This window comes from Mytilus edulis, chromosome 5 (assembly GCF_963676685.1).
Source record: "Mytilus edulis chromosome 5, xbMytEdul2.2, whole genome shotgun sequence".
Classification (NCBI taxonomy): Eukaryota; Metazoa; Mollusca; class Bivalvia; order Mytilida; family Mytilidae; genus Mytilus; species Mytilus edulis.
In genome coordinates, this window is record NC_092348.1 from 47,593,591 (window position 1) to 47,620,582 (window position 26,992).

The following is a 26,992-nucleotide window of genomic DNA, read 5'->3' on the forward strand; positions in this document are numbered from 1 at the left end:
ATAATCAGAAAAGGTATTGTTTATATTTATTTAATGTGTTATGTTATAACCGTTAAACCAACTACCGAAAAATCCCTGAGTTGCGCAATATTCAAAAACGCGTTCTAGATCGGGCCTCGTTAACTTACACCTAAACTTTCCAAAATAAGCTCTTTTTGAACATCTTAAAAAAGGGAATCTCTTTATTAAAAAAAAGTGTGATGGATGGATAAGATGCCATTAGGATTATTATATACAAAAAAATGACCCAGGGTACTAATGAAAGTGATTGCATTTGTAAATTTGATAATCATTTCATCAATACGCCTTTTCAGAATTTAAAGGACTATGGGTAATCTCATTGTTTGTACATCAAGATGAAAATAATGTTATGTCATTGGTTGATTTCCCATTGTTTACAACATTTTAAACCAATCACAACTTTTTGGTGTATGCTTTTGAAAATATTACCCAGAATGCATTAGATTCTGAAACGGTGAATTATTCATTTATTTTTTCCTTTCATTGACATACCACATTAGAAACAAGTCTCTGAGTATTCTGTATGGCTAATCTAAGTTTCCAATCTGTCTCTCCATCTAACTGGTCTGTCCTTATAAAACATGCTCCTTGCTTCTCTGTAGTTCTGATAAATATCATATCAGCTGGCACACGCTGGTCCTATAGAATATAATCTAATATATATGAATTGTAATAAAGACATACTTAAAAGATAATCATGATAATAGATGTTTTCTTTTTAACACCACAAAATCTGTAAAATCTGAAATGTTGTCAAATTGTGTTACATGGGCGAAAATTTCAGTAAAGAATATATATCTTACATTTTTTTTTCCCTGTTCAAACAATTTAAAGGTCTTTTTGTAAGATTTGAAAGGACAGACTCATTAGAATATAATGTTGCAATCATTTTTTTTAATTTTCTGCTTATCATGCTTTATATAGTTTCAGATTTATTTTAAGTGTTTGAATGTACCAATTTTGGGTCGAAGTTTTGCGTTGTCCTTCAAATAATGGTTTTATAATTTGCATTTCTCAAATAATTACATGCCTCAAATGACAGAGGTTGTGGATTCAATACCAAGACTGATCAAATTAAACACATTAAACAAAACTTCTCCACCAAAAATGTGTCATTTAATAAAAAGGGCAAAGTTAGTTTATAGCTCAGAGTCAGAATCATGTGTCAGAAGTAAGGTATATGTAAAATTGTCCATAGAACGTTAACCAATCAATCAAAAATAATATTCATTCATTGCCTAAAGCTAAAACTTTTTTATTTAAAGTGGTTGTCTTTTGTGGATGTGGATCATAAGTGTTTCTCCTTTTTCGTTTTTTAAAATAGATTAGACCATTTGTTTTCTGGTTTGAATGGTTTCACACTCATAATTTGTTGGGCCCTTTAAAGCTTGCTGTTCAGTGTGAGCCAAGGCTTGGTGTTGAAGGACGTGCTTCAACCTATAATGTTTTACTTTTACAAAATGTGACTTGGATAGAGAGTTGTCTTATTAGCACTCATACTATACTTCTTATATCTATGAATTTACACTAAAATGTTACCTTTTCAACTTGAATAAGATCACCAACTTTGATGTCTGAACTTGGAATGGATATAAGTCCGTCTCTTGTCAACTTTTTATACTTCTGTGAATTTGCTTCCTTATCTCTTCTGTATCTTCTATAATCATCTAGAGCCTCTCTACACATTGTCACAAATATCACAAATCCCTAAAAATAACAAAATGTAAGGTGTAAGTCTAAGTACAAACAAGTAAAACTGTGAGCTACTTTTCACTGCTGATACCCCTGCCACAACTGGAATTTTTTTATAGTGGGGACCCCTGCCACAACTGGATAATTTTAATAGTGTGGACCCCTGCCACAACTGGACAATTTTAATAGTGTGGACCCATGCCACAACTGGATAATTTTAATAGTGTGGACCCCTGCCACAACTGGATAATTTTAATAGTGTAAAAATATGTAATGTTCAGTAAATAGGAAGTAAAACTCATCACACGGAATAGCTCATGAAGTCTTCATCGTGTAATGTGAGAAAATATTGGAAGGACGGAAGGACTGACTGACTGATTAACAGACATACAGACAGAGGTAAAACAGTATACCCCCACTTTTTTTTTAAAGCAGGAATATAATTATCGAACGGTTTGTTTGTAGACTTTAGTAAAACCATAAAATTATTTATTTCTCAAAGCAAGCTTGAAAAACTAAATACAGAAAGCCACACAAAATTTAAAGTGTTGTTTTAATTAATGTCATTAATGCAACTGGGTGAGTATTGCACTAATAAGAACTAACATTCTTAATTCAATGCATATAGAGATTTTCTTAAAATTAAAATAAATTATCTCTACCTTTGAAAATGCCTGTACCAAGTCAGGAATATGACAGTTGTTGTCCATTCATTTTTGATGTGTTTTGTCATTTGAATTTTGCCATGATTAGGGACTTCCCAATTTGATTTTCCTCTGAGTTCAGTATTTTTGTGATTTTACTTTTTGTATTTTGTCAATTATTCAATAACTTCTGTATTTACAGTAACATATAAAGAAACCCACACTAATAAAATTTTAAACCAAAATCCTTAAACAGTTACAATATGTTTTACTAGTGTGGCCTTGAACAGTCATCCCTGATCTTACCAGTGGTCCCCAGTATGTGTATAGATAACCAATCCTAATGGCTGGTATAAACTGTGATGTAGCCATAACCAGAAAGTATAAATTCAGGAAAAACTTGAACTGCTCAAATAAAACCTGAAAAAATAAAAAACAATTGAGGAAATCATCAAAATTTTTGGAATGAAAATATGTATGAGTTTTCGGAACAAGTAACTAGCAAATTTAATAGTCTTAGATGCATGACTCTTTTCGTTTATTGGCATTGAACTAGCTGTTCGTAACTGCAAGTACTATCATATCTGTATTTTGTGTCTTTGTGTGGATGTATAAGTACCAGTCAACATCCACTCTGTATTTTTTTTAGATGTATTTCTATTTGTATGTTTGTTTTCATCTAATGATTTAAGCCTTTTTCAACTGATTTATATAGTTAGTCTTATCTTGTACTGTTTCATAACTGTCCTAGGTTAGGGGGAGGGTTTGGCGCCAACAAACTTGTTAAACCCTGCAACATTCTGTATATGCCTGTCCCAAGTCAAGAGCCATTAATTTAGTGATTATCGTTTTTCCTACATTATTTTGAACATTAATAAGCCAGTTTGCTTTTTTCATTTGAATTATTTTACATTTGTCACTTTTGGGCCTTTGAAAATTGACTATGTGGTATTGGCTTTGCTCATTTTTGAAGGTCATAGCATGAACTATAGCTGTTAATTTCTTTGTCATTGGGCCTCTTGTGGAGAGTTGTCTCATCTGCAATCATTACATATCTTCTCATTTTATATTATTAGGTATAAAATTGAGAATGGAAATGGGGAATGTGTCTTTTTTGAAAAAGATTGATTTTTATTACATTTTTATACTTTATTATATGTAATTATTTGATTGTTACCTTTGGAATAAATGAAATTATGCTATATTTCTGATTTCTGATGACGTTCTTTGGATATTTCTCATCTTTATTTGGTTCTAAACCAATTGGTACCACTCTGGATTTAAAGATCTTCTCTCTATTGCAAAATCTCAGACAACATCTAAAGAAAAAAGAAGTTTGTAATTAAAAAAAACAAAAAAAAACATCATTCTCCAAACAAATGTCATGTATTTATATGTTATATGAAACTTATCAATACCATCACACAATAAAAAGATAATAACATATTAATCGATTCTCTTTCACATAGTTATCTAATAAAATCAAAATACTGTCAAGAATGAAGAGCAATTACTTTTTTTAGGTGTTATTTTTAGGTTTTGAATCTACACAATAAAAAGTACAATGTTGTCCACATTGGCAAAAAAACTTGAATTTCAGGAGAAAAATAAAAATCTGATTTTATGCAAGTTGAAAAATTTAAATCATGTGACTTTTTTCTGTTCATTTGCCATATTTGCCTACAATTTTCTCTTTTGGTTCTCTAACCCTTATGAAAACCTATGACAACTACATGTAGGTAATATAAACTAATTAGATATTCATTTATCAATCCCAACACTTTATAGATATATGGAGCGATCATGTCATGTGACATATGAGAAAAATCAGAAATGACCTGGTAAAACAGACTATTGTATATAAAGTGTTGTTTGTGTGTGATACACTGTTGCATTAAACTGTAATGTTTTACCTTGCACAAACACCACAACAACCTTCAAAGAAAAAACTCAGTCTTGACTGATTGGGACGTCTATGTCTTTTTGGTCTGACAAGAGAATCACTTTCATCATCCATGTCAAATGTAGACTCGCCTATCATCAATGGAATATCATCTAATTCTTGGTCATCATCATCTGATGTCACTCTGTAAAAGAAAGGAGATCTGATTAATGAGGTCTGGAAGGGGTCTTTCCTTTTCTTATTTTTAACATCTTCAAACATTTTTCAATAGCATTTACTAATTCAGACCCTTAGGCCATAATAAATAATAGGTTTGTTTGCCCAAACGCTACCTACCCAGCAAAAAGCTGCCTACTCAAATTCTTTTATTGTCCTGATTTGAAGAAGTTTTTTTTTAATCAAATAGGCATGAAGACTAATAAATAAACATCTGATACTTCAATTTCTTGTTTTGAAAAAAAATAAAAAAAATGCCTACCTACCTACCCACTGTCTAAACCTTTGGGTAGGGTTTGGGCAAACCAAAATATTTTTAAGTGTGGCCTTATTTAATATTTATTATTTTCAGCACTCCATTATTTTCTATTCTTTATTTTGTTGGCATATTTTTCTTTGTATTTTTCACTTATTACCCATTATTATATTCATTCTAAATGTTAACCAACCCATGACTGTATATTATATGTTGACTTTTTTGTGACATGCTGCACGTGCAGCCATTTCCTTAGTTTGTGAAAACAAATTATGCCAAAAGTCTATTAATTTTAGGTTTAAATTTCCAAAGGCAAACAGTAGATTTTGAATTATCAGTATAGACTAGTAATGAAAATTTAATTGATTATATAATTCACATATTTACATGTAAGTATGATCATAATTACATAATTTATTGGAAAAAATTAAATTCATCATTTATGAGTAATGATATATGTACATGTACATAAATTAATGTATACTACAATTAAGATTACCATATATCTATACAACTCATGGAAAGATAGTTAAAACATGTACAAGATTTGTTTACACTGACAATGATAATAATATAAATCCTTGTTTTACATGCATAATAATTTATATGAGGTTTTTTCTCTGAAAGACAAGCATTAAATCATAGCTTATATATACAGCCTCTTTTTTTTGAAAATTGAAATACATTTCTTGACAGATACTTTGAATTTTCAGTTATCATGGTTATTCCATAAATATTGAATGTATTGCATCTATAGGAATGTTTTTTTTAATTTAAATTTAAAAAATAAATCTATATAAAGGGTAAAATGGTTTCTCATTATCATGATTATACAAGATCTCATTCTATAAATTTAAATATTTAAACACTACAAGATACATGTACCTTTAAATGAAAGACCACTCTGCAATAAAAAAAAAATGGGAGATAAACTTTTACAGTATAAATATATTATTGGGATGGTGCATCAATTATATTGGAAACTTTGAGGAAGGTTTTATAAAAGTAACAAGAATGGATAAATTGAGGTCTCGAATAAATATTATTGGGATAGACATGGATGTGCAGCAGCTAACATGGCTAATGTAATATTATCATGTTTAAATTTATACTGAAGATTCTGAGGAAAGTTTTTTGAATTATAACGATGGATAAATGTCTTTGAAAGCTCATACCACATCTATTTATTACCTACATGTCTGAAGTACACATGTATATGTCTTTGGACATTGCATGTTAAGCAAGAAACAATCAACCAATCAAAATGTCAAAAATTATATCTTTGTCATACATATGTACTAATCAGATATATAATATTGTAACTCAGTCTTCCATAACGCAGTCAGAAATTATATTCTGCACCAAAATTATTATCCAACTACTACATGTACTAGTCAAAGACCAAATATTCCAACAGTTTTCTTATGTGTCTACATAAAGTTTTGCAAAATCTTAGTAGTAGGAATAACTTTTTATCAGGTCACCAGACTAGTGTTTCACTTTGAAGACTGAATTTGCATACATGTATATATACACTACTTAAATAAGCAATGAAAATAACTATACCAATAAAAATATTTTTTTATCATCATTAACATGATTAATGTGCTGTAGTGCAGTAAGCAGTTTAGGTAAAGGAATTTGATAGATTTAAATGTGGGTTCTTTCATACCTTCCCATTTTCAAGACTATAGTTTCATGTGTTTTAAATATTTTTTTAAGTGCTTTTTCTATCATTTCTTATCAGTTACAGGTGTATGCCACCAAGAAAGATGCTTGTGGAATAATTCTAAAATAAATATTGAAAATACATGTATATAAGATGAACAATTATACATGCAACTTTCACAGCTTACAAGATCAAGGTTTGTGAATAGTACAGTAATTTTTAAGTATTAAACATGAACATATGTAAGGGAGGTTGCAATATCTATATCATGTACACTTTACCAAATTGTGTTTACATAATCCTGATTTAAGTCTGAATGTAATATTTATATATAAAAGTGGTTTTTTTATGGTTTTTTTTTCAATTTACTTACTCATGTACATGTACAAATGATGTAAAAGATTCAAATGAAACTTTCAAACTCATTAGTTGAAAATATACCCAAAATCCCATGACAAAATGAATGTGTACATGGGACACAGATGATGCCCCCACATGCATATCATATTAAGTTATAAAGTGACGTAACTCACTCACTCACAGAAGAATGGTAAAAGTGACCATCAACATGATCAAAATGTGTTCATTTGTACATGATCTGAGTTTTGTGGTAATAAGCATGATAAGTATTGTAAGTTTCATAACATTTGGTTGAGGGTAAATTAAGTTAGAGAACTGTTACGTTCATACATGAATACTTAATTCTTCAGTCCATGAAGTCTCTTGTAACTTGACATCCATTTGAAAAGAAAATTTTAAAATGACAGAATCAATGGAAACTGTCCAAATATGAGAAAATAAAGGTTTGCATACTAGTAGGTAAAACTTTCATAAATGAAGAGATCAATGAACAAGAGTGTCTCCAAAGTACACAGATGCCCCACTCACACTATCATTTTCCATGATCAATGGACTGTGAAATTGGTAAAAAAACTAATTTGGCAATAAAATTAACAATAATGTGTCCAAAGTACACGGATGCCCCACTGGCACTATCATTTTCCATGTTCCATCCACCGTAAAATTGGGTCAAAAGTCTAATTTGGCTTACAAATAAGAAAGACGATATCATAAGCAGCAAGTGTACTAAGTTTCAAGTTGATTGGACTTCAGCTTCATCAAAAACTACCTTGACCAAAAACTTTAACCTGAAACTCCCATTTTCATTTTCTATGTTCAGTTGACCGTAAAATTTGGGTCAAAAATCTAATTTGGCTTTAAAATTAGAAAGATCATATCATAAGCAACAAGTGTACTAAGTTTCTAGTTGATTGGACTTCAGCTACATCAAAAACTACCTTGACCAAAAACTTTCACCTGCGAACGAACAGATGAACGAACAGAGCCACAGACCAGAAAACATAATGCCCCTCTACTGTCGTAGGTGGGGTATAAAAAGATTATACCATAGGGAACATGTGTACTAAGTTTCTAGTTGATAGGACTTCAACTTCATAAAAAACTACATTGACCAAAAACTTTAGAAGCAGAACGGACGAACGACAAACAGACAGACGAACACACAGACCAGAAAACATAATGCCCCTCTACTATCATTGGTAGGGCATAACAAATAAACAGATCAAGGCACCATTAAGTGGGAACCATGATCTGTTTTAGATGAGCAAAATATACACTTTTTGATATCGGACAAGCTCTGACAGATTGTCAGTCAAAACAGTCGTTCATCATCAAGAGAATTCTCCACCTACCTTATCTACAAGTATATGATGATAAGACCCCTATCTTCATTTGATGCTGATAATACCACAAACAACATAAAAGCATATGACTATTTAACATAAAAGTACCAAAATGTCTAAAATTGTGTATACAGTATAATTTTTTTGCTGTTTCCAGATGGCTTAACTACAATTGTATATATAGTTAACAGATAAATGATACCTGATTAATTTTCGACTTGTTGTCTTAAACCTCTAAATAGCTGCTTATAACTTCAGTGTTGAGTTCTGCAAAGGATCTAACTTCCAACTGACAGATATGCCAAAAGAAAAAAATAACTTATGACTCATTGTCAAGTGGTATTTTGAGGACGAATTTGTCAGGGGTTATAAGCACAAGTTATTTTGCATGTTTATGATTCTGCCTAGTACCTTGTATACTGTTTTGATCGACGTGCTCGTCTAGTAGTACCGTATTGGCTACTTTTACTCATTTATCCTCATCACCAAATATTGATTTCTTCCTAGTCGCTTGTGTCATGAAAACATCGACAGGAAGAAAATGAGAATTTCAATTAAAACTTACTTTTATACTATCTTTATTTAATTAATTTGAAATACAAGTTACTCAAGATTAAATATGCACGTTAAATCATGCAGAGGGAGTGGTAAATTAAAATATTTTCAATGATGTAAGTAGTGCCGAAAACAACCGGAAGTACAAAAGTGCTCCATAACAACAGGACGCCTGATAAATTTTAAGACATGTGAACCCATAATTTTACAATATTTCAATCACAGAAGTGTTCAAAATGAGTGCTTGTAGTCATAAAAGTAAACACAAACACATCGAGGTAAAAACAATTAATGAAAGTCAATGATTTTATAAACCAAAATGGTGAAATTCAAATAAAAATATACTTTTTTTATTACAAAAAATATACTTTTTTTATTACAATGAGGAGTATGATAATAGATATCTTTTAAGTTCATTAACAGACACATCTTTTGAGTAGATTTTTTAACTAGAAGTAGAATAGTGAGAAATAGTGAACAATAAGCCCTGCATTGATATGTATTCTGTTTTATTGCTATATGGATCATTGCATTGCCACCTTTACTTGTTACACCTGATTGAACAAAAACAGACAAACCATTTTATATGTCAACTTCTTATTAGATTTGTCACATGAAATGAACTAGGTAATCGTACACTCAGGTACTTTCTTAACCATGCACAAACATGAAATGAAGGAAAGTTACAAACAATACACTTCTTTGTATTGATTTGTTTGATAGTTGATGTCGATGATTGAAAAACAAACAAAATTTCTTTTAGCAACAAATTACAGATAAAACAATAGAAATGTTTGCACCGCGTTATAGGCTGGTAAGTGAAGTTTTCTGATTTGTTCCATCATACTTGCTATCTTTATATTCAGCCTGATCAACATGATAAATAACTGTTTTATTTTTAAATTGGTTAGATAAACGGGTACATTTATCAGAAATTATAAGTTATCTTTCTCTAAAAACTAAGATGTTTGTTTTTGAGTTGTTGTTCATATAAATATGAATAGCACCATGATCTATCACTCATATCTGTTGTAATTTTATGGCTAACTCTAAAATCACATGAGTATGAAATGTGTAAAAGTTTATAAGGCTATACATGGAAAGTGTACATGTAATATTATATAAATGTTTATGAACCCCCCTTTTTTTGGACTATCAATGCATTTGAATGGGGACATATAGTTGGACCCCCACCCCCTTTAGAAATGGCTGAATCCGCCCCTGACACAAACATGATTAAACAAAATGAAACAGATTGATACTTATAAATTTAAACTTGGATTACATGTAGTATAATGGGTAGCAAAATAATTGATTTTAAAAAAGTTTATATTATTGTTGAATATCTATGCAGGGACAAAAGAGTAAGTAGATAATGATTACATATATAATACATAGTACCCAGCAGGCTAGTGGCCACGCTTGCTTGATAGTGTTCAAGATTCAAGGTTGGCTACTAGCATTTTTTTTTATAAAATGTAGGCTTTTATTGTACATATATTTATTATGTACTCAATGAATAATTTGTGTATTATAGAGTGATGTTGACCCATTCATGTGTACATGTGGGCCTTGTAGATCATTTTGGAAGGACAATTTTGGAGAAGCAGCAGAATTATTAAGAGAATCTTCACTAAGCAGAGCAGATGATTCTACAACCATACCACATGATCAGCGAGGTGTTAAAGTTGGAGATCGAGTTCTTGTTCGAGGGCAACATGCTGGTAATATTTGATTTTCATAGATGCTATTTGTAGAAGTATTGTTCTACAAATTACTTTTAGCAAAAGAAAATTCATTTTATTTAATCTTTATATTTTATAACTGAAAAATAACATGTGCCAGCAAAATAGACGTTAAAATGGGAATGCATTAATAAGAATAATGAAAATAAATCAGCTATATATCCTTTTATATTGATGAATAAGTATCATACATGTATATTTTAACTCATACTTAATACAGTTTACATAATACAAATGTATGTCATTTTCATCATAATCGATAGTCATAATTGAGTCCTAAAAGAAATTTTTGTGGACGATTGAATAAGCTGTACAAAATTCTCATAAACAAACAAAAAATTATAGAATAGCAAGTGCATACGAATAAAAATATTTTTATTTTTTCTGAACAGTCGTGACCGTCATTAATCAAAATTATTAAAATACAATCTGTCTTTAAACCAAGCGGGAAAACAAATTTGTCAGTGTACTATCAGTCTTCAGCATGAATGACAGGTCTAAGCTATTTATTCTAACCGGAATTTTTAGTAACTACTCTGTAACTAGTGAAGCTCACAGTAATATGATCTTTCATACATATCTTGACTGCAATATGTTAACATTTTGATAATGATCATTTATAAATAGGTTCTAAATTTAGAAAAGGTAATATTTATTTCAAATACATGTAGTTGATGTACATGGTGTAGCATTTAACATTTATTTTAAATTACAGAGGTGAAAGTCCTACACCTTCCTACATTTTATATATATATTACCCTTCTATTTATTTACCAATTTTCTTGCAATAGGTCGATTTTATTTGATACAGTATTAACAGTCATTTGAATTTTTTTTAACCAAAATAGTTCAGTCCCTCTCAGTGATCAACTGTCCCACTTGCAAGGGCCTTAATTCTTAATTCTATAAAAAAAAAAAAAAAAAGCATCGCAAATCAAGGATATTGAATGATGCTGTCTGGTGAGGAAGCCAATTTGCTGAAAGCGTATAAATGTTATTGAGTTAGATTTTCCAGGGCTTAAGGCTCTTATTACATACATTTTGTACATATGTAGCCTTTGTAGAGCAGTGGAATATAAGGCCTGCATGAATTATTATGGGACATTTCTTTTTGGTGTTAAAACTCAATTGTTTATGAGTTATTTCTTGGAATCACCTGAATTAAGCTGTCTTCTGAACAAAATTTGTATCTACACTGAACAATATTTTGAAAGGCACTTGGTAAAATTTTCATTGAACTGACCATTTGCAAGAAAAGTAGTTAAACATGAGTGCTATCCACTGTAACAATAACAACTCTGCAAAATTGTATTTTGATTCCTGTGTTATTTCAATTAATTATAATATTCATCTTTGAACTTTTTTGTATTTAATCATTGGACAAGTAGACGGTATTTTTAGATGATACAAACGTAAAATTAGATCTCTTTTGTTGTCTCTTTTTAATTTTCTTTAGTCAGTTTGATTATATAATTTAGATTGTCGATTGGTTTATGTGAATTAGTATCATTATTTTCTCTGTGAGTGTCATTTTTGTCGAGCCTATGACTTTAGTCGAAAAAGCGAGACTAAGCGAGACTACATTCCGTCGGCGTCGTCGTCGGCGGCGTCCACAAATATTCACTCTGTGGTTAAAGTTTTTTAAATTTTAATAACTTTCTTTAACTATACTGGATTTCTACCAAACTTGGACAGAAGCTTGTTTATGATCACAAGACAGTATCCAGAAGTAAATTTTGTAAAAATAAAATTCCATTTTTTCCATATTTTACTCTTAAATGGACTTAGTTTTTTGTGCGAGGAAACATAACATTCACTCTGTGGTTAAAGTTTTTAGAATTTTAATAACTTTCTTAAACTATCCTGGGTTTGTACCAAACTTGGACAGAAGCTTGTTTATGATCATAAGATAGTATCCAGAAGTAAATTTTGTAAAAATAAAATTCCATTTTTTCCATATTTTACTCTTAAATAGACTTAGTATTTTGTGCGGGGAAACATAACATTCACTCTGTGGTTAAAGTTTTTAGAATTTTAATAACTTTCTTAAACTATACTGGGTTTGTACCAAACTTGGACAGAAGCTTGTTTATGATCATAAGATAGTATCCAGAAGTAAATTTTGTAAAAAAAATAAATCCATTTTTTCCGTATTTTACTTTTAAATGGACTTAGTTTTTCTGCAGAGAAACATTACATTCACTCTGTGGTTAAAGTTTTTAAAATTTTAATAACTTTCTTAAACTATCCTGGATTTGTACCAAACTTGGACAGAAGCTTATTTATGATCATAAGATAGTATCCAGAAGTAAATTTTGTAAAAAGATAACTCCATTTTTTCCATATTTTCTCTTAAATGGACTTAGATATTCTTCCAGTTAACATTACATACAGTCTGCAGTTAAAGTTTTCAAAACATTTATTAGATTCATTAACTATCCTAGATTTTTATCAAACTTGGACAGAAGCTTCTTATAATCATAAGATAGTATTTTCACCAATTTACAACAAAAGTAGGCGAGACATTGGGTTCCGCGGAACCCTTACAAATTTTTTTTCCTGATTTATTTAATCTGTCGGGAGATTTTTTTATTTCATCTGCAACAAATATCACAAGACTATTTTTTGGTCTCATGTTGTGATATTTGTTGCAGATTGATTAAGCTACATGTACATGTATCTTGTTTTTTTATTTCATCTGCAACAAATATAACTACATGAGACAAAGTTGTCACTTTCTGGCGATAGTGCCAGCACTTTTTTGTCAACTTCTTGTATTTTAAATAATAAATACTGATAGTAATTTAAATTGTAGAGCAGGGGTTTTATTTTTCTGGAGGAGTTAAAGTGAGGGGGGATAGACCCTTTATCGGGACTCCAGGATCGGGTGTTTTTAAGCTTAGGACTTTGGGATTGACCCTTTTGGGTTCCGGGAATTCTTTTTTCCAATTTCGGGACTTCTGGATTTCGTGTTTTTAAGCTCTGGATTTCGTGTTTTTAAGCCAGGAATTTCGGGATCAGGACTCCTCCTATTCCCCCTCTAAAGTGGCTAGTACTTGACTTATCATATGATTAACATATAACTTCCTATAACAGTAAATTATTTGCTCTGACTCGTATGTATAAAGTAAGATATGATTTTATATATGAGTTTCTGGAAATAATTATGATGAAGATGTTTTCACATTTTAAAATTCCCATCACAGATCTATAAGAAAAATGAAATTTAAGGTCTGAGTGCATTATATATTTTTTTGTTGAATTAATTTCTGCTGGTATACCAGTACAAATTGGTATACAGTGCTGTGCACTTTTAGACAATATCATTTTCATGAATAAATTATTTCTTTTTTCTGTAGAGTATATATAACACATAATAAAATAAATTGAAAGTTAAGGAAAGGTTCATAGTTTGTTTATAAGATAATTTGGTGTTTGCAGAACTATAATATTTGACAGAAAACTGTGTTTGTGAATATTTTTATGAAATATGTACAGAGTGAAATTAAAAATAAAATGGTAGTAGACACTAAGAAAAAAATCATTTTTTTGTACAAATTATATTTGAGATGTAAGTTTTAAAATATATTGGCAAATGTAAGGGTTTTGTGGATAAAATTTGTTGATCTATTGCCTCCCAAAAGGCAAGAGGGTTACAAATATAACGAAAAATTGAGCTAGAAAGGACAATATGTATTCTAAAGATAGATGTACATGTGTATAAACTTTAGAGGTGTTTACTATTTTCAGGTACTGTGAAATTTGTAGGAGTTATTGATGATAATGCTATTGCCCCTAGATTGTATGTTGGAGTAAAATTAGATGACAATAGTAAGTTTTTTATTACCAGTTTTTGTACTTTTTGTATGAATGGTCTTAAATAATAAAAAAAACTGTCCACCAGAGGCCAAATTGTTATTTAAATTATAGGTCACTTTAAGCCTTCAACCATGACCATGAATACAGTATAGGAAGCGATAAAAGTCCATTACACGACAACATGTTAAACAATTTAAACAGGAAAATCATTAGTCTTTCTAATTAGCCGTGGTGTAGTGGTTAATGCATCGGACTACTAACACAAAGGTTCCTGGTTCGATTCCCGTTCGGTATGAAAATTTTAGGAACTTAATTTTCAGCTCTCCCCTGACATCATTTGCAAGTATGGTCTTGAGGAAACTATGATAGTCTGTCTGAAGGGGACGATAAATGGCTGACCCGTGTTAAGAGAGAGCCATATCTCTTGCACGTTAAAGACACCCTCGTAGATTTCGAAAAAAGAGTAGGCTAATGCTGCTACAAGGCAGCACTCGCACCCACAAAGTGGAAGGGGATTAACATAAGTTGCAAAACTTGTTTCCAAATCCACTTTAAATAAGTATGTTTAAACTAATTATAAAAGATGACAGATAGCAACCAACAATAACCCCCGTCTGAGGACAAACACATACAGAATGTGGCAGGCTTAAATATGTTTTTGAATACTCAACCCTCCTCTTACTTTGGGACAATGGTGTAGAAGCACAACGTAAAAAAAATAGTATATTAGACCAGATATATTTGTACCAATTTGTTCACAAGGAAATGAATGAACTAAGTCAGGAAGATGACAGTTGTTTTCCATTTGTTTGGTGTGTCTGAGCTTTTGAATTTGCCATTTGTTAAGTGACCACTGCTTCAGTTTTAGATTTTAAAGTTCCATACTTTTGTTATTTGACTTTTTACGGAAATCTAGTTCAGTAACTTAACTCACACCACATCTTCCTATATCTATTATGTATATATTCATATCTTCCCAGATCTTTATAACAATTTCTTTTATCTTTTCAGTTAATTCAACTCACAATGGTGTTTTTAAAGGAAAGCGTTATTTTTATTGTGAACGAGGGCATGGTGCAATGGTAACATACACAGAAGTACAAAAATTAAAACAAGTTGACAAGCGTCCTCCAATGCAAGGGAATTTCATGTATCCAAGTTTTGAAGAAGTAAAGAAAAGGAGAAAAGAGAGAAATCAAAAGTAAGCTAGAGTTAGAAAACTTTTAATTAATTTGAAACATCAGTAACATACTGAAAAATAATAGCACTTAATTTATTTCTTAGATTACAAGGTATTAAAGATAGACTTCATGATATATGTAATGGTTTAGACCCTAATTAAGTCTAAATACTGTGGATTCAATATTATATTAGTGATACCACTTTTTGTAGGTGTTGTGGGTGAACAAGATAAAAGTGAACCAGGAATTGAATGTCCAATGAAGTCCAATTTTTTTATAAGCTTGTACGTAGACTGACAAAGCCAAGCATTCAATTATCCATGAATATTTTTTTTCTAAATCAACAAGAATTGGTAACAAATAAAATAAAACCTGTAAATGAAATACAAGCCAACTGAAATTTCACCAACATGGCATGTGGTTCAAGTTCATTATTGTAATTACAAAATATGAAATTTCAAGCAAAAAGTTAGAAAACATTATTCTTTTTTGGAGAGAAAAAAATTATCATTTACAGATTAACCCAGTTTTGTTTTTTGATAGGGTTATAATATATTCCAAACTTCAGAAAATTCTGAACTTATTAGATAAAAAAAATCAGATTGATCAGAATCTTATTCTAAAAGAGGGACGGAAGATACCAAAGGGACAGTCAAACTCATAAATCTAAAACAAACTGACAACGCCATGGCTTAAAATAAAAATAATAAACAGACAAACAATAGTACACATGTCACAGCATAGAAAACTAAAGAATAAACAACACGAACCCCACAAAAAACTAGGGGTGATCTCAGGGTAAGCAGATCCTGCTCCACATGTGGCACCCGTCGTGTTGCTTATGTGATATCAAATCCGTTTAATAGACTAATTTGGTAGGTCACATTCATGAAAGGGAAGGGGATTATAGTTACGACGTAATATTGATCTAGATTTCTAGATTATTTTGGTGTCAAATAGGTCTTATTGATGTATGCTCTTTATACTTTTTCCCAAGTTTTTATCATAGTAAAGATTTAACAGCTTAGATTATTCAAGTTCATCTGTTTTCAATGATTCAAATCAGTTTTCTTGATTTATAATTTTAGCTATGGGTCTGCTCAGACTACTTTTCTGTAAATTTATTCAAAACATAAGTTACATTTGTTGCAGTTCCTTTAAAAGTAACCAAAGTTCATTATATTTATCACTCACAAGTATAATATTAATTGATAATAAAAATTCTATATTATTAAACTTATAACTCCATATAAATTAAAATCCACACTTCATATTTTATTCATACCAGTTCTGACAGGGAGAAAACACTGTCTTATTTGGTTCAGGAATTATTTTGAAATTTCTGAATACGGTTACATGTTACTGCAAAATTTTGTATTAAACTATATTTTGAAATTGCAGAGTTATAAGGTAACTATTATAATCTGGTTAAGCTTTGAGCATGGTTTTGCCAGAGACCTAGAGTATATCTGTAGATGCCATTGATTAACACACCATAGGCTGAACCCTAGAGAAAACAGAACTATTCACTAATAAATTACAGTTATTTGCATGTACATAAAATTGAGAATGGAAATGGGGAATGTGTCAAAGAGACAACAACCTGACCATAGAGCAGACAACAGCAGAAGGTCACCAACAGGTCTTCAATGCAGCAAGAAATTCCCGCACCCGGAGGCGTCCTTCAGCTGACCTCTTAACAAATATATATGTTACAGTGAATTTGTATAATCAGTGATTATGTAGAATCCCTGAAAATTTCAGGGATTATGTAGAATCACTGGCCAGTTTAGGGATTATATATAATCACTAAAATTTTCAGGGATTATGTATAATCACTAGAAAAAACGTCAGGGATTATACATAATAACTGAAATGAAGAAATAGTTTTATTTATAAAGAAAGTGAATAAAAGTCAAATAATGTATGCTATAAAATCTTATTAAAACAGCATTACCATGATTACACTGTATAAACATAAATTGTAAAATGTTAAGCACAAAATATCAAAATTATAACTTTATTGATTGTTTAAATGTTAGGCACAATATATATATCAAAATGTTAAACACAATATATTAAAATAATATGCTTTACATTGTACATCTGTATTTACCACAATATCCATATTTTAGAAAACATTTACCTTCACATATCGAATCAGATTTTATGACCCGCCTAAGAGAAATAAAGTGTTCAGTAAAAACATCTGTAGGTACCCCAAAATAAGAGAATAAGCAACCTCGAACTGGTTCTTGCAAGACCCCATGTTTTTTTTGGCCAGGCAATGTCCTTATTCCGACTTTTGGTGAACAATTACAATTATGTTTTTTTGGGATTCCCTTTCCCTTTTTACCCTGTGGAATTGCTATGAGAATATTACACCAAATTCCAGCTTCCTCTACAATTTTGTTCTAATTGTCAATCCTTAGTTTTTCTATACATTTAGATGCGTAAGTTCTCTCTGTTTGAATTTCTTGTTCATTTGAGGAGAAAAAAACAAAAAAAACACCAAAATACAGGTGTTCCATGATCTTCTTCACCATTTGTTTTACATGTACCACAAAAAACATGCTCTGTAGATTTACAAATAGAACATGAATATCCATTTGACGCTGGCTTTTAAAAACAAACAATATATGTTAAGTTATTGCTATAAAGGGAATCTTGATATTATTAATTTTGAAGTCTTCAACTTTATCTCGAAACCCTGTATGGTTATACCTTTAAGACCATCCTCTGTGTTTAAAAGCAAAATTATTTCATCTGGCAAGGAATATGAAAGTTAAAAAAAATTCGTAAGGGTTCCACGGAACCCAGTGTCTCGCCTACTTTTGCTGTTAATTGCAGACTCAACAAAAATGAGGAAAAACATCAATAAAAATTCCCTTTCGATACTGTCTTTTGATTGAAAGAAGCTTCCAAGTTTGGTAAAAAATCCAGGATAGTTTATGAGAATCTAATAAATGTTTTATAAACTTTAACTGCAGACTGTATGTAATGTTAACTGGAAGAAAAACTAAGTCCATTTATAAGTAAAATACAGAAAAAGTGATTTTTTTTTTACAAAATTTACTTCTGAATAATATCTTATGATCAGAAACAAGCTTTTGTCTAAGTTTTGTAGAAATCCAGGATAGTTTAAAAACATTATAAAAATTTTAAAAACTTAAACCACAGAGTGAATGTTTGTTTCTGGCAAAAAAACTAAGTCCATTTAAAAGTAAAACACGGAAAAGTGGAAATTTATTTTTACAAAATTTTCTGTTTGATACTATCTTATGATCATAAACAAGCTTCTGTCCAAGTTTGGTACAAATCAAGGATAGTTTATGAAAGTTATTAAAATTTTAAAAACTTTAACCACAGAGTGAATGTAATGTTTCCTCGCAGAAAAACTAAGTCCATTTATAAGTAAAATACGGAAAAGTGGAAATTTATTTTTACAAAATTATCTTCTTGATACTATCTTATGATCATAAACAAGCTTCTGTCAAAGTTTGGTAGAAATCAAGGATAGTTTATGAAAGTTATTAAAATTTTAAAAACTTTAACCACAGAGTGAATGTAATGTTTCCTCGCAGAAAAACTAAGTCCATTTATAAGTAAAATACGGAAAAAATGGAATTTTATTTTTACAAAATTTACTTCTGGATACTTTCTTATGATCATAAACAAGCTTCTGTCAAAGTTTGGTAGAAATTCAGTATAGTTTAAGAAAGTTATTAAAATTTCAAAAACTTTAACCACAGAGTGAATATTTGCGGACGCCGCCGCCCCCGACGGAATGTAGGATCGCTTAGTCTCGCTTTTTCGACTAAAGTCGAAGGCTCGACAAAAATGATAATTTTATACTTTATAGATATAGGAAGATGTGGTGTTAGTGCCAATGAGACAACTCTAAATCCAAATAACAATTTATAAAAGTAAACCATTATAGGTCAATGTACGGCCTTCAAAACGGAGCCTTGGCTCAAACCGAACAACAAGCTATAAAGGGCTCCGAAATTACTAGACGTGTAAAACCATTCAAACGGGAAAACCAATGGTCTAATCTACATTTTATATTAAAAAAAAACGAGAAACATGTATAAATTACATAAACAAATGACAACTACTGTACATCAGATTCCTGACTTAGGACAGGTACAAACATTTGCAGCGGGATTAAACGTTTTAATGGTACCAAACCTTCTCCCCTTTTCTGAAACAATAGTATAACATCACAACATAGAAAAACACACGATTAAATATCAATTGGAAGGCTTAACTCAATAAAATAAATGGAAAATTAACACACTATCAACGAATTAATTTGTTCTGTCTATATATTTTTTATTTTATCAAACAACGAATCCTTAAATTATTCATAATCCCTGAAATTATATTAGGGAATTTGTAGAATAATTAATCAAATGTTCAGTGATTATGTAAAATCACTGGTCATTTTCAGGGATTATATATAATTACTAATGATTTTAGTGATTCTACATATTCCCTGAAAAATCAGGGATTCTACATAATCCCTGATTATACAAATTCACTGTAACATATATATACTAGTTCAGTGAAAATGAAAATGTATATATGAAAGAAGGATAATACCAATAGGGCGATAAAAATCATAAATTGAATAATGACGGACGAAATGTGTTACTGTGCCATTGACATGTGTTCTAATGATCTTAGACAATAGTGCACAAAAATTAGACAAAATCCTCAGATTATGTGCCTTAATTAGCACACAAACCTCTCTGAAGATGGATTTTTATTTGGGAGGGGAGGGTAGTCACATTAAGGTGTACTTGATGGATGTTAATTTTTGTCGAGCCTGCAACTTTTGTTGCAGAAAGCTCGACATAGGGATAGTGATCCGGCGGCGGCTACGGTGGCGGCGGCGTTAGCTAACTTCTTAAAAGCTTTATATTTTAGAAGGTGGAAGACCTGGATGCTTCATACTTTGTATATAGATTCCTCATGTTACGAAGTTTCCGTCAGTCACAGGTCTAATGTCCTTGACCTTATTTTCATGGTTCAGTGACCATTTGAAAAAAAAATCTGATGTTGAATATTCTCTTATAATAAGTAATAGGATAATTATATTTGGTGTGTGCGTACCTTGCAAGGTCCTCATGCCCGTCAGACAGTTTTCACTTGACCTCGACCTCATTTCATGGATCAGTGAACAAGGTTAAGTTTTGGTGGTCAAGTCCATATCTCAGATACTATAAGCAATAGGGCTAGTATATTCGGTGTATGGAAGGACTGTAAGGTGTACATGTCCAACTGGCAGGTGTCATCTGACCTTGACCTTATTTTCATGGTTCAGTGGTTATAGTTAAGTTTTTGTGTTTTGGTCTGTTTTTCTCATACTTTATGCAATAGGTCTACTATATTTGTTGTATGGAATGGTTGTAAGGTGTACATGTCTAGCGGGCAGATGTCATCTGACCTTGACCTCATTTTCATGGTTCAATGGTTAAAGTTAAGTTTTTGAGTTTTAGTCTCTTTATCTAATACTATAAGCCATAGATCAACTATATTTGGTGTATAGAAATATTTTATGATCTATATGTCAGTGGTGCCGGTTTTATTTGACCTTGACCTCATTTTCATGGTTCATTGATCAGTGTTAAGTTTTTGTGTTTTGGTCTATTTTTCTTAAACTATAAGTAATAGGTCAACTATAATTGTTGTATTTAAGCATTGTTAGCTGTACATGTCTGCCTGGCATAGTTCATCTGACCTTGACCTCATTTTCATGGTTCATTGGTCTTTGTTTAGCTATCTTGGTTAATGTTAAGTTTATGTGGCAGTTGTAATAAAGCTTTATACTTAGGACTATCAACATAATATCAATAATTAGTAAAGAAGGCGAGACATTTCAGTGTGTGCACTCTTGTTACTATGTTCATATGAATTAAATAATGGAAGGATTTTTTTTTTCATAATTCATAAATATTCATTTATCTTGCAATAAGATATGGCAGACAATAACATTTTTTATTATCATTAAAACAATAACAAGTCCATATAATGACCAATATCATGAGCTTAAAAAGTTGTTAAAGGGTATTATATTTCTGACTCGATATGGACATATATCAAAAGAAAACAGCAAATAGAATCAATTCCACATCACCAAAACTTAATTGTATGCCACATACAAAGCAGCCCAATTAAACTCAGAACATTTAAAAACTGCAATTACCAGATGATGAAAACAAATATGAAAAAAATTAAGACACAAAACAGCATGAAACGGATATAAAATTAATATGGATAAAAGGATCAGATGGTTTGGTTGCAATTCTCATAGTATGCAATTTGAAAGGCAGTAATAATATCTTGATATGATGAAAATAAAACGCCTTTTTGAATGCTAGAAAGGGACTGTAGATATCAAGGTGATTAAAAAATGTACTGAAAATTCAGATATTATTGCAGTGTTTTTATCATTGTGAAAAATGCAACATGGTTATAATCGCAATAATTTAAACTTGCATTTTGAATTTTTTAATATGAATTAAACAGAATTTTTTACAGTACTGCAAAAATTAAAATCACATTTTAGTCAAAATATCAATAATAAATGCACACAATAATTTCTGAATTTACAGTACTTTTCTTGATTAGCTGATTTCAGTATGAGTTTGAAACCCTGGAGTGAGTGACAGTGTGTGTTTAGAAAACAACAACCAACCACTCTTGGTCGACTCTGTTTATAATTTCAGAGTAGATCGACTGTTGTTAAAATTTTCATCCATATCATGTTCTCTTAATTCACCTTTAGAGGTACAATAAGATGAATCCAGTATTTAAATTTCAAAGCATGTAGGAGATTATTTTTGTGTAACCCTGTGAACTATTTTGATATTTTGAAAAATGTTTGAGTAGAGTTATCCCTTTGGTAGCATGTGTTTAGTTTAACTGTGTGTCCCTTATCCCTTTTCTTCCTGTGAATTGACTTCATAAGATTTTTTTTTAACTTATTTGATTGCCTTTTACTGATGTACCATAAGTATAATTACAGATAATTAGATTAATATTCAGCCTTTTTAATATTGGCAATGTATACCCTAAATTAATTAGGACAGGATTTTTATGTGTAATAGAATTGTTTATTCATGGGGGAAAACATGGAACCGATTATTTTAATCTATGTTGCAACATTATTACAAAGATATGAGACAACTTTCCACATCTAGATAGATGACAAACAGCACACCATAATTCTGGGATAAATCCCTTTTGTATGCTTTCTTGAACATAAACATATGATTATGTTTAATAATATTCTTTGCTTTTCTAATAGAAATTGTTATCTTAAACAGGTTAGTAGAACTGTATGCCAAAGCAGGAGTGGCTCCACCTAGTGATTTGATGCCAACAATAGCCAGACCAAAAACAGAACCTAATATACATGTAGGAGACCCAAATGATATTGTTATAAAGGTATATAATGAAACTAATTTATTTCTAACAAACCAAGAACAAATGATTTTTTTTCAAGAGCTTCTCAACAATGTAAAAAGTATTGTATCTGTTGTAACTGATGTGAAAAATATAAAAACCTTGAAAGATATTAAATTTTATATACATGCGTGTGTACAAAAAAAAAACTAATAAATTTTACCATATTGTTCTGTTGAAAAATCTTGTACTTTTCCTGAGTCCATTTCTTTGTATCTACCGGTAATCAAATAAATAGTATGCTTTAGTATGTTAAACTTTTATCCTTTTGTAGATCCTTCAAATCTAAATAAGTAAATGAATCCATCACATAATTGATTTGAAGAAATACAAGATTATTTGTGTTTGTTTAAATGATCAATTTATGAAAACTATTATATCTGTCATTCTCTGGTAAGTTCAAGTCTTATATTTCAAAGTTTATTTTGTTGATGAAAAGGAGAAAACTTTTATTTTTAAAGGTGGGATATAATTTTCATAATAAAATAAGTTTTGTGAATCAAACTTTTGCAGATAAAAACTTTATTACAAAGTAAATTGGGCATAACATATAGTTGAGAGATGTATTGAAATATTGAAATAAAATGTTTTCTGCTAAGAAATTTCTAATTTAAAATATTAATAAAAGAAAATAATTGACTCCCTTTTGCACTGCAGGATTTAGAAAGACAAAAAGAAAGAGAAAGACGAAGGAGAGAAATAATGAATGAAGCAGATCAGGAGAAACTTGAACTTAGAAAATTACGAATGCAGTTTGGAAACAACGAAAATGCTGACAGAATGGCTATAACCCTTAGAAAATTACAAAGAGCTTACGAAGAAGGATTAGTTATATCAAAACGTAGGGGAACAAGGGCTGACCTTGATTATGATAGTGATGAAGATTAATTAATGTACTTATATTATACATCATGATATTTATTGATTAGAAAAACATATAGACTAGTTGATACACTGTGGATTCATTTATTTTCGTGGGTATCATTTTTCATGGATTGAGAAAAACTTGCATTTTCGTGGGTATTTGATTTCATGGTTTTGTCAATCTCTGCATAAAAGCCTATAGAAAATGTGTAATACATTGAACATTTGAATTTGTGGTTCAACTGTACCAACGAAAACTACTAAAATTTATATCCAACAAATAATAATGAATCCACAGTATGTGTTTTGTTTTTGTATGAAAAGATGACTGTATGCTACTTCTTTAATTTTTTTAAACGTAAACCAAACAAGTCACATTAAAAGTGATATCGTTTTGCCTAGCTGGTTTTATTTTTGTTTAAATGCCAGAATTTTTTTGAAAAATTGTAGTTATAGAAATGTAGATGTCAGAATCATGTAGTAGTAGGCCTCATTACATAACTGTGTATTGTATGATATCTATTGTTACATGTATATCTTTTGTTGAGAGTAGAAACGAAGTTTGTGAAATGTTTCATTAAAGCATTTTTATATAAATTTTGCTTAACATATGAATAACGTATTTTCATATAATAATTTAATTTGTAAACAGTGAAATTTTTTTTTTTAGACATTACAATGTAAATTTATTCAAAAAGAAATATGATGATCTCAAGAATATTTTTTTCTAAATGTTCTGTAAACACTTATGAATCAGTCAATTTCTTTTTCTTTACAATTAAATAGGTATATATTTGATAGTACAGTGAAACTATGGCACTTACTTTCTTTTCTATAATCTGATGGGTTTTTTTTTATGAAATAAGACATTTTTTTTCTATTTATGAAAGGTTTGTCTGTGAGTCTTGTTCATTGTATTTTTATTTATATTATGTATAGGTGCTGTTTAAATGTGTTTACTAATTGTCTTTTTTTTATTTGTCTAACAAGAAATGCAGATGGAGTTACTCTTAATATTGGACAATACTAAATAGTAATGTTTTCATGTACCTGATACCAGAAATACTAACAATATTTGTACATGGATACTAATATTAGTGTTTTTCAGGGAATATAAATTGGATGTGTGTAAATAACTGGGCATTACATAAGTATTTTCCACCTTTTTATTTTATCCAGCACCAGAAAATAAGTACTGGTGATATTAAATGGACAAATTAATCAAACAATTGGGGATTTTAAAATATTGAAAACATATATAACTTTTTATAAAGTGAACAGGTTGAAAGCCTGCTTAATTTTTAAAGCACTCATAATTGCGCTATGCATCAAGTGACAACTTTTAATACCGACATAGAAATAGCAAGATGTGAATTATAAGAGTTTTCTAACCTTAATGTCAACAAATATTCATAATGATGGAAACTTTACAACATAGAATACATTTTTTTTTCGTTATCATAAAAACTTTATATCAACTTGATAATTTTTCTTGTAAAACATCTTGCAGTTTTCATGAGAAACTATCTTTAAAAACTTAGAAATATAGGCAATTTTTGAGTGAGAAGTATTATTTTTATTTGTGTCAGTATAGATAATTGTAATTATAAATTGAAACATTTTGTAATGAAGGATTTTTTAATGTGAAATTTATTGTTTAATCCTTGCTTCACCATAAAAAAAGTTCAATAACAAGGCTAACTCTTTATGTTATGTTTAGTAAGAATTTTAACACCATAGTTTTTGTTGTTATTTATGATTTTTAACTTTTTTTATCTGATCCATTTGAAATTTCCTTTTAAAGCAAATTTTCAGAGAAAAAAATGAAAAATTACCAATTAAAAAAGCATGCGCTTTTTCTTTGAAATACATTAAAAAAAAAACATATAACCAATCATTTTATATCGTCTTCTATACAAGATTTCTGTATTGACAATTGTAGCATTACCATTTAGCTTCCTTTTACATGTTACATATCTGTGATATTTTAAACATTTTTTGTGAAAGTATAGAGCTATAACTCTAGCATAACAGTATATATTATGCTAGTTTACACTTGTTAATATTTTTGGACAATAAATTACTCTATTGATGTCTTTTGTTTCTAATGCTCAGCCATTTAAAATGATATCTTAAAATCAACCAGGTTTTGGTCTCGACTCGACAAAATTGAAAAGTTTGGACATGGATGTGCAAGGTTCTTCCGATCCTCTGAAACCCCCTCCTCCTCCTAGATACCATTGTTGACCTATGCCTTGTAGTAATTGAGGAAATAATCCTATTGACAAATACTGTTTCAAGAAAAAATGAAGTCATGTTTAGAAGACACCAGCCAGATATAAAAATAAACAAACATAGGATACAAAACTATTTTTAGAAATAAAATACTTGATGTCAGGAAATTTAACAATGCATGTTATATATGATAATAAGTTTCCTTTTGTCATTTTGAGGCTTTCTACAAATGACTATGTGGTAAGGGCTTCTAATTGTTGAAAGCTGTACATTGACCTATAGTTGTTAATTTCTGTGTCATTTGGCCTCTTGTGAAGAATTTTCTCATTGGCAAATATGATTATTTACAATTTGTTATGATTGCGGGAAATCAAGTTTGATATTTTGTATTAATACCTTTCTATTGTTGAAGACAATATTTGTTCTCTAAATGACTTGGGTTATTTTCCTATCATTTAGTTGCTTCTTCATTATAATGTATACCCCATATTACTACCGGTAGTCATTTAGGTAGAAAATATTTATGTCTGTAGAAAACAACATAAAAATTAGTATAATAATCCTTTCTATTCGTTCATGCAGAAGACCCACAACAATGATTGTATCAATATATTGTCTCGATATGACATGTGTTTATCTGGGACCTCATAGGCAAAACTTGTATAACATGTATAAGCAGTTCCTCTTTCAGGACCATCAGCCTTTTAACACTGAGGTCATGAGTTCAAAACCTCCTTGTGGCAAGGTGTGTTTGATTTCGATCTTAATTGCCAAGGATAGCAAGTTTTCTGCTGATCCTCCTGGCAAGGTGTGTTTGATTCCGATCTTAATTGCCAAGGATAGCAAGTTTTCTGCTGATCCTCCTGGCAAGGTGTGTTTGATTTCGATCTTAATTGCCAAGGATAGCAAGTTTTCTGCTGATCCTCATGGTTCTGTCCAGCTTCCTCCACCAATGAAAACTTGCAGTCAAAAAATACCCAAATGAGCTGAAAGTGGCACAAAACACAAATAATCTA

At 30.3% G+C, this 26,992-nt stretch overlaps 2 protein-coding genes across 4 annotated transcripts in view; one reads left to right on the forward strand and one right to left on the reverse strand.

Annotated features, from left to right (window-relative positions):
- The window catches only part of LOC139523825 (probable phospholipid-transporting ATPase IIB), a 42,944-nt gene extending 34,308 nt beyond the window's left edge, over window positions 1-8,636 (reverse strand). Inside the window, exons 1-6 of one of the 2 annotated variants that reach the window (XM_071318150.1) lie at window positions 8,516-8,636; window positions 4,271-4,444; window positions 3,535-3,676; window positions 2,664-2,777; window positions 1,561-1,728; window positions 514-660 (exon numbers count right to left, since the gene is read on the reverse strand). In XM_071318150.1, coding sequence (XP_071174251.1) covers window positions 514-660; window positions 1,561-1,728; window positions 2,664-2,777; window positions 3,535-3,676; window positions 4,271-4,444; window positions 8,516-8,577 — 807 coding nt within the window. In that variant the 5' untranslated portion in view covers window positions 8,578-8,636. Of the gene's footprint in view, window positions 1-513; window positions 661-1,560; window positions 1,729-2,663; window positions 2,778-3,534; window positions 3,677-4,270; window positions 4,445-8,306 lie in introns of both variants that reach the window. The other variant, XM_071318151.1, reaches the window with a different exon arrangement.
- A 141-nt stretch (window positions 8,637-8,777) lies between these two features.
- On the forward strand, window positions 8,778-25,833 carry LOC139523828 (CAP-Gly domain-containing linker protein 1-like). 2 transcript variants are annotated; one of them, XM_071318155.1, is made up of 6 exons: window positions 8,778-8,937; window positions 10,197-10,383; window positions 14,155-14,235; window positions 15,235-15,424; window positions 22,739-22,859; window positions 23,535-25,833. In XM_071318155.1, the coding sequence occupies exons 1-6, from the start codon at window positions 8,896-8,898 to the stop codon at window positions 23,763-23,765; spliced, it is 852 nt and encodes a 283-aa protein (XP_071174256.1). In that variant the 5' UTR covers window positions 8,778-8,895; the 3' UTR covers window positions 23,766-25,833. The 2 variants fall into 2 exon arrangements, with proteins under 2 accessions (XP_071174256.1, XP_071174257.1); XM_071318156.1 differs by lacking the exon at window positions 8,778-8,937 and adding an exon at window positions 9,268-9,473.
- The last annotated feature ends 1,159 nt before the right edge of the window (window positions 25,834-26,992 follow it).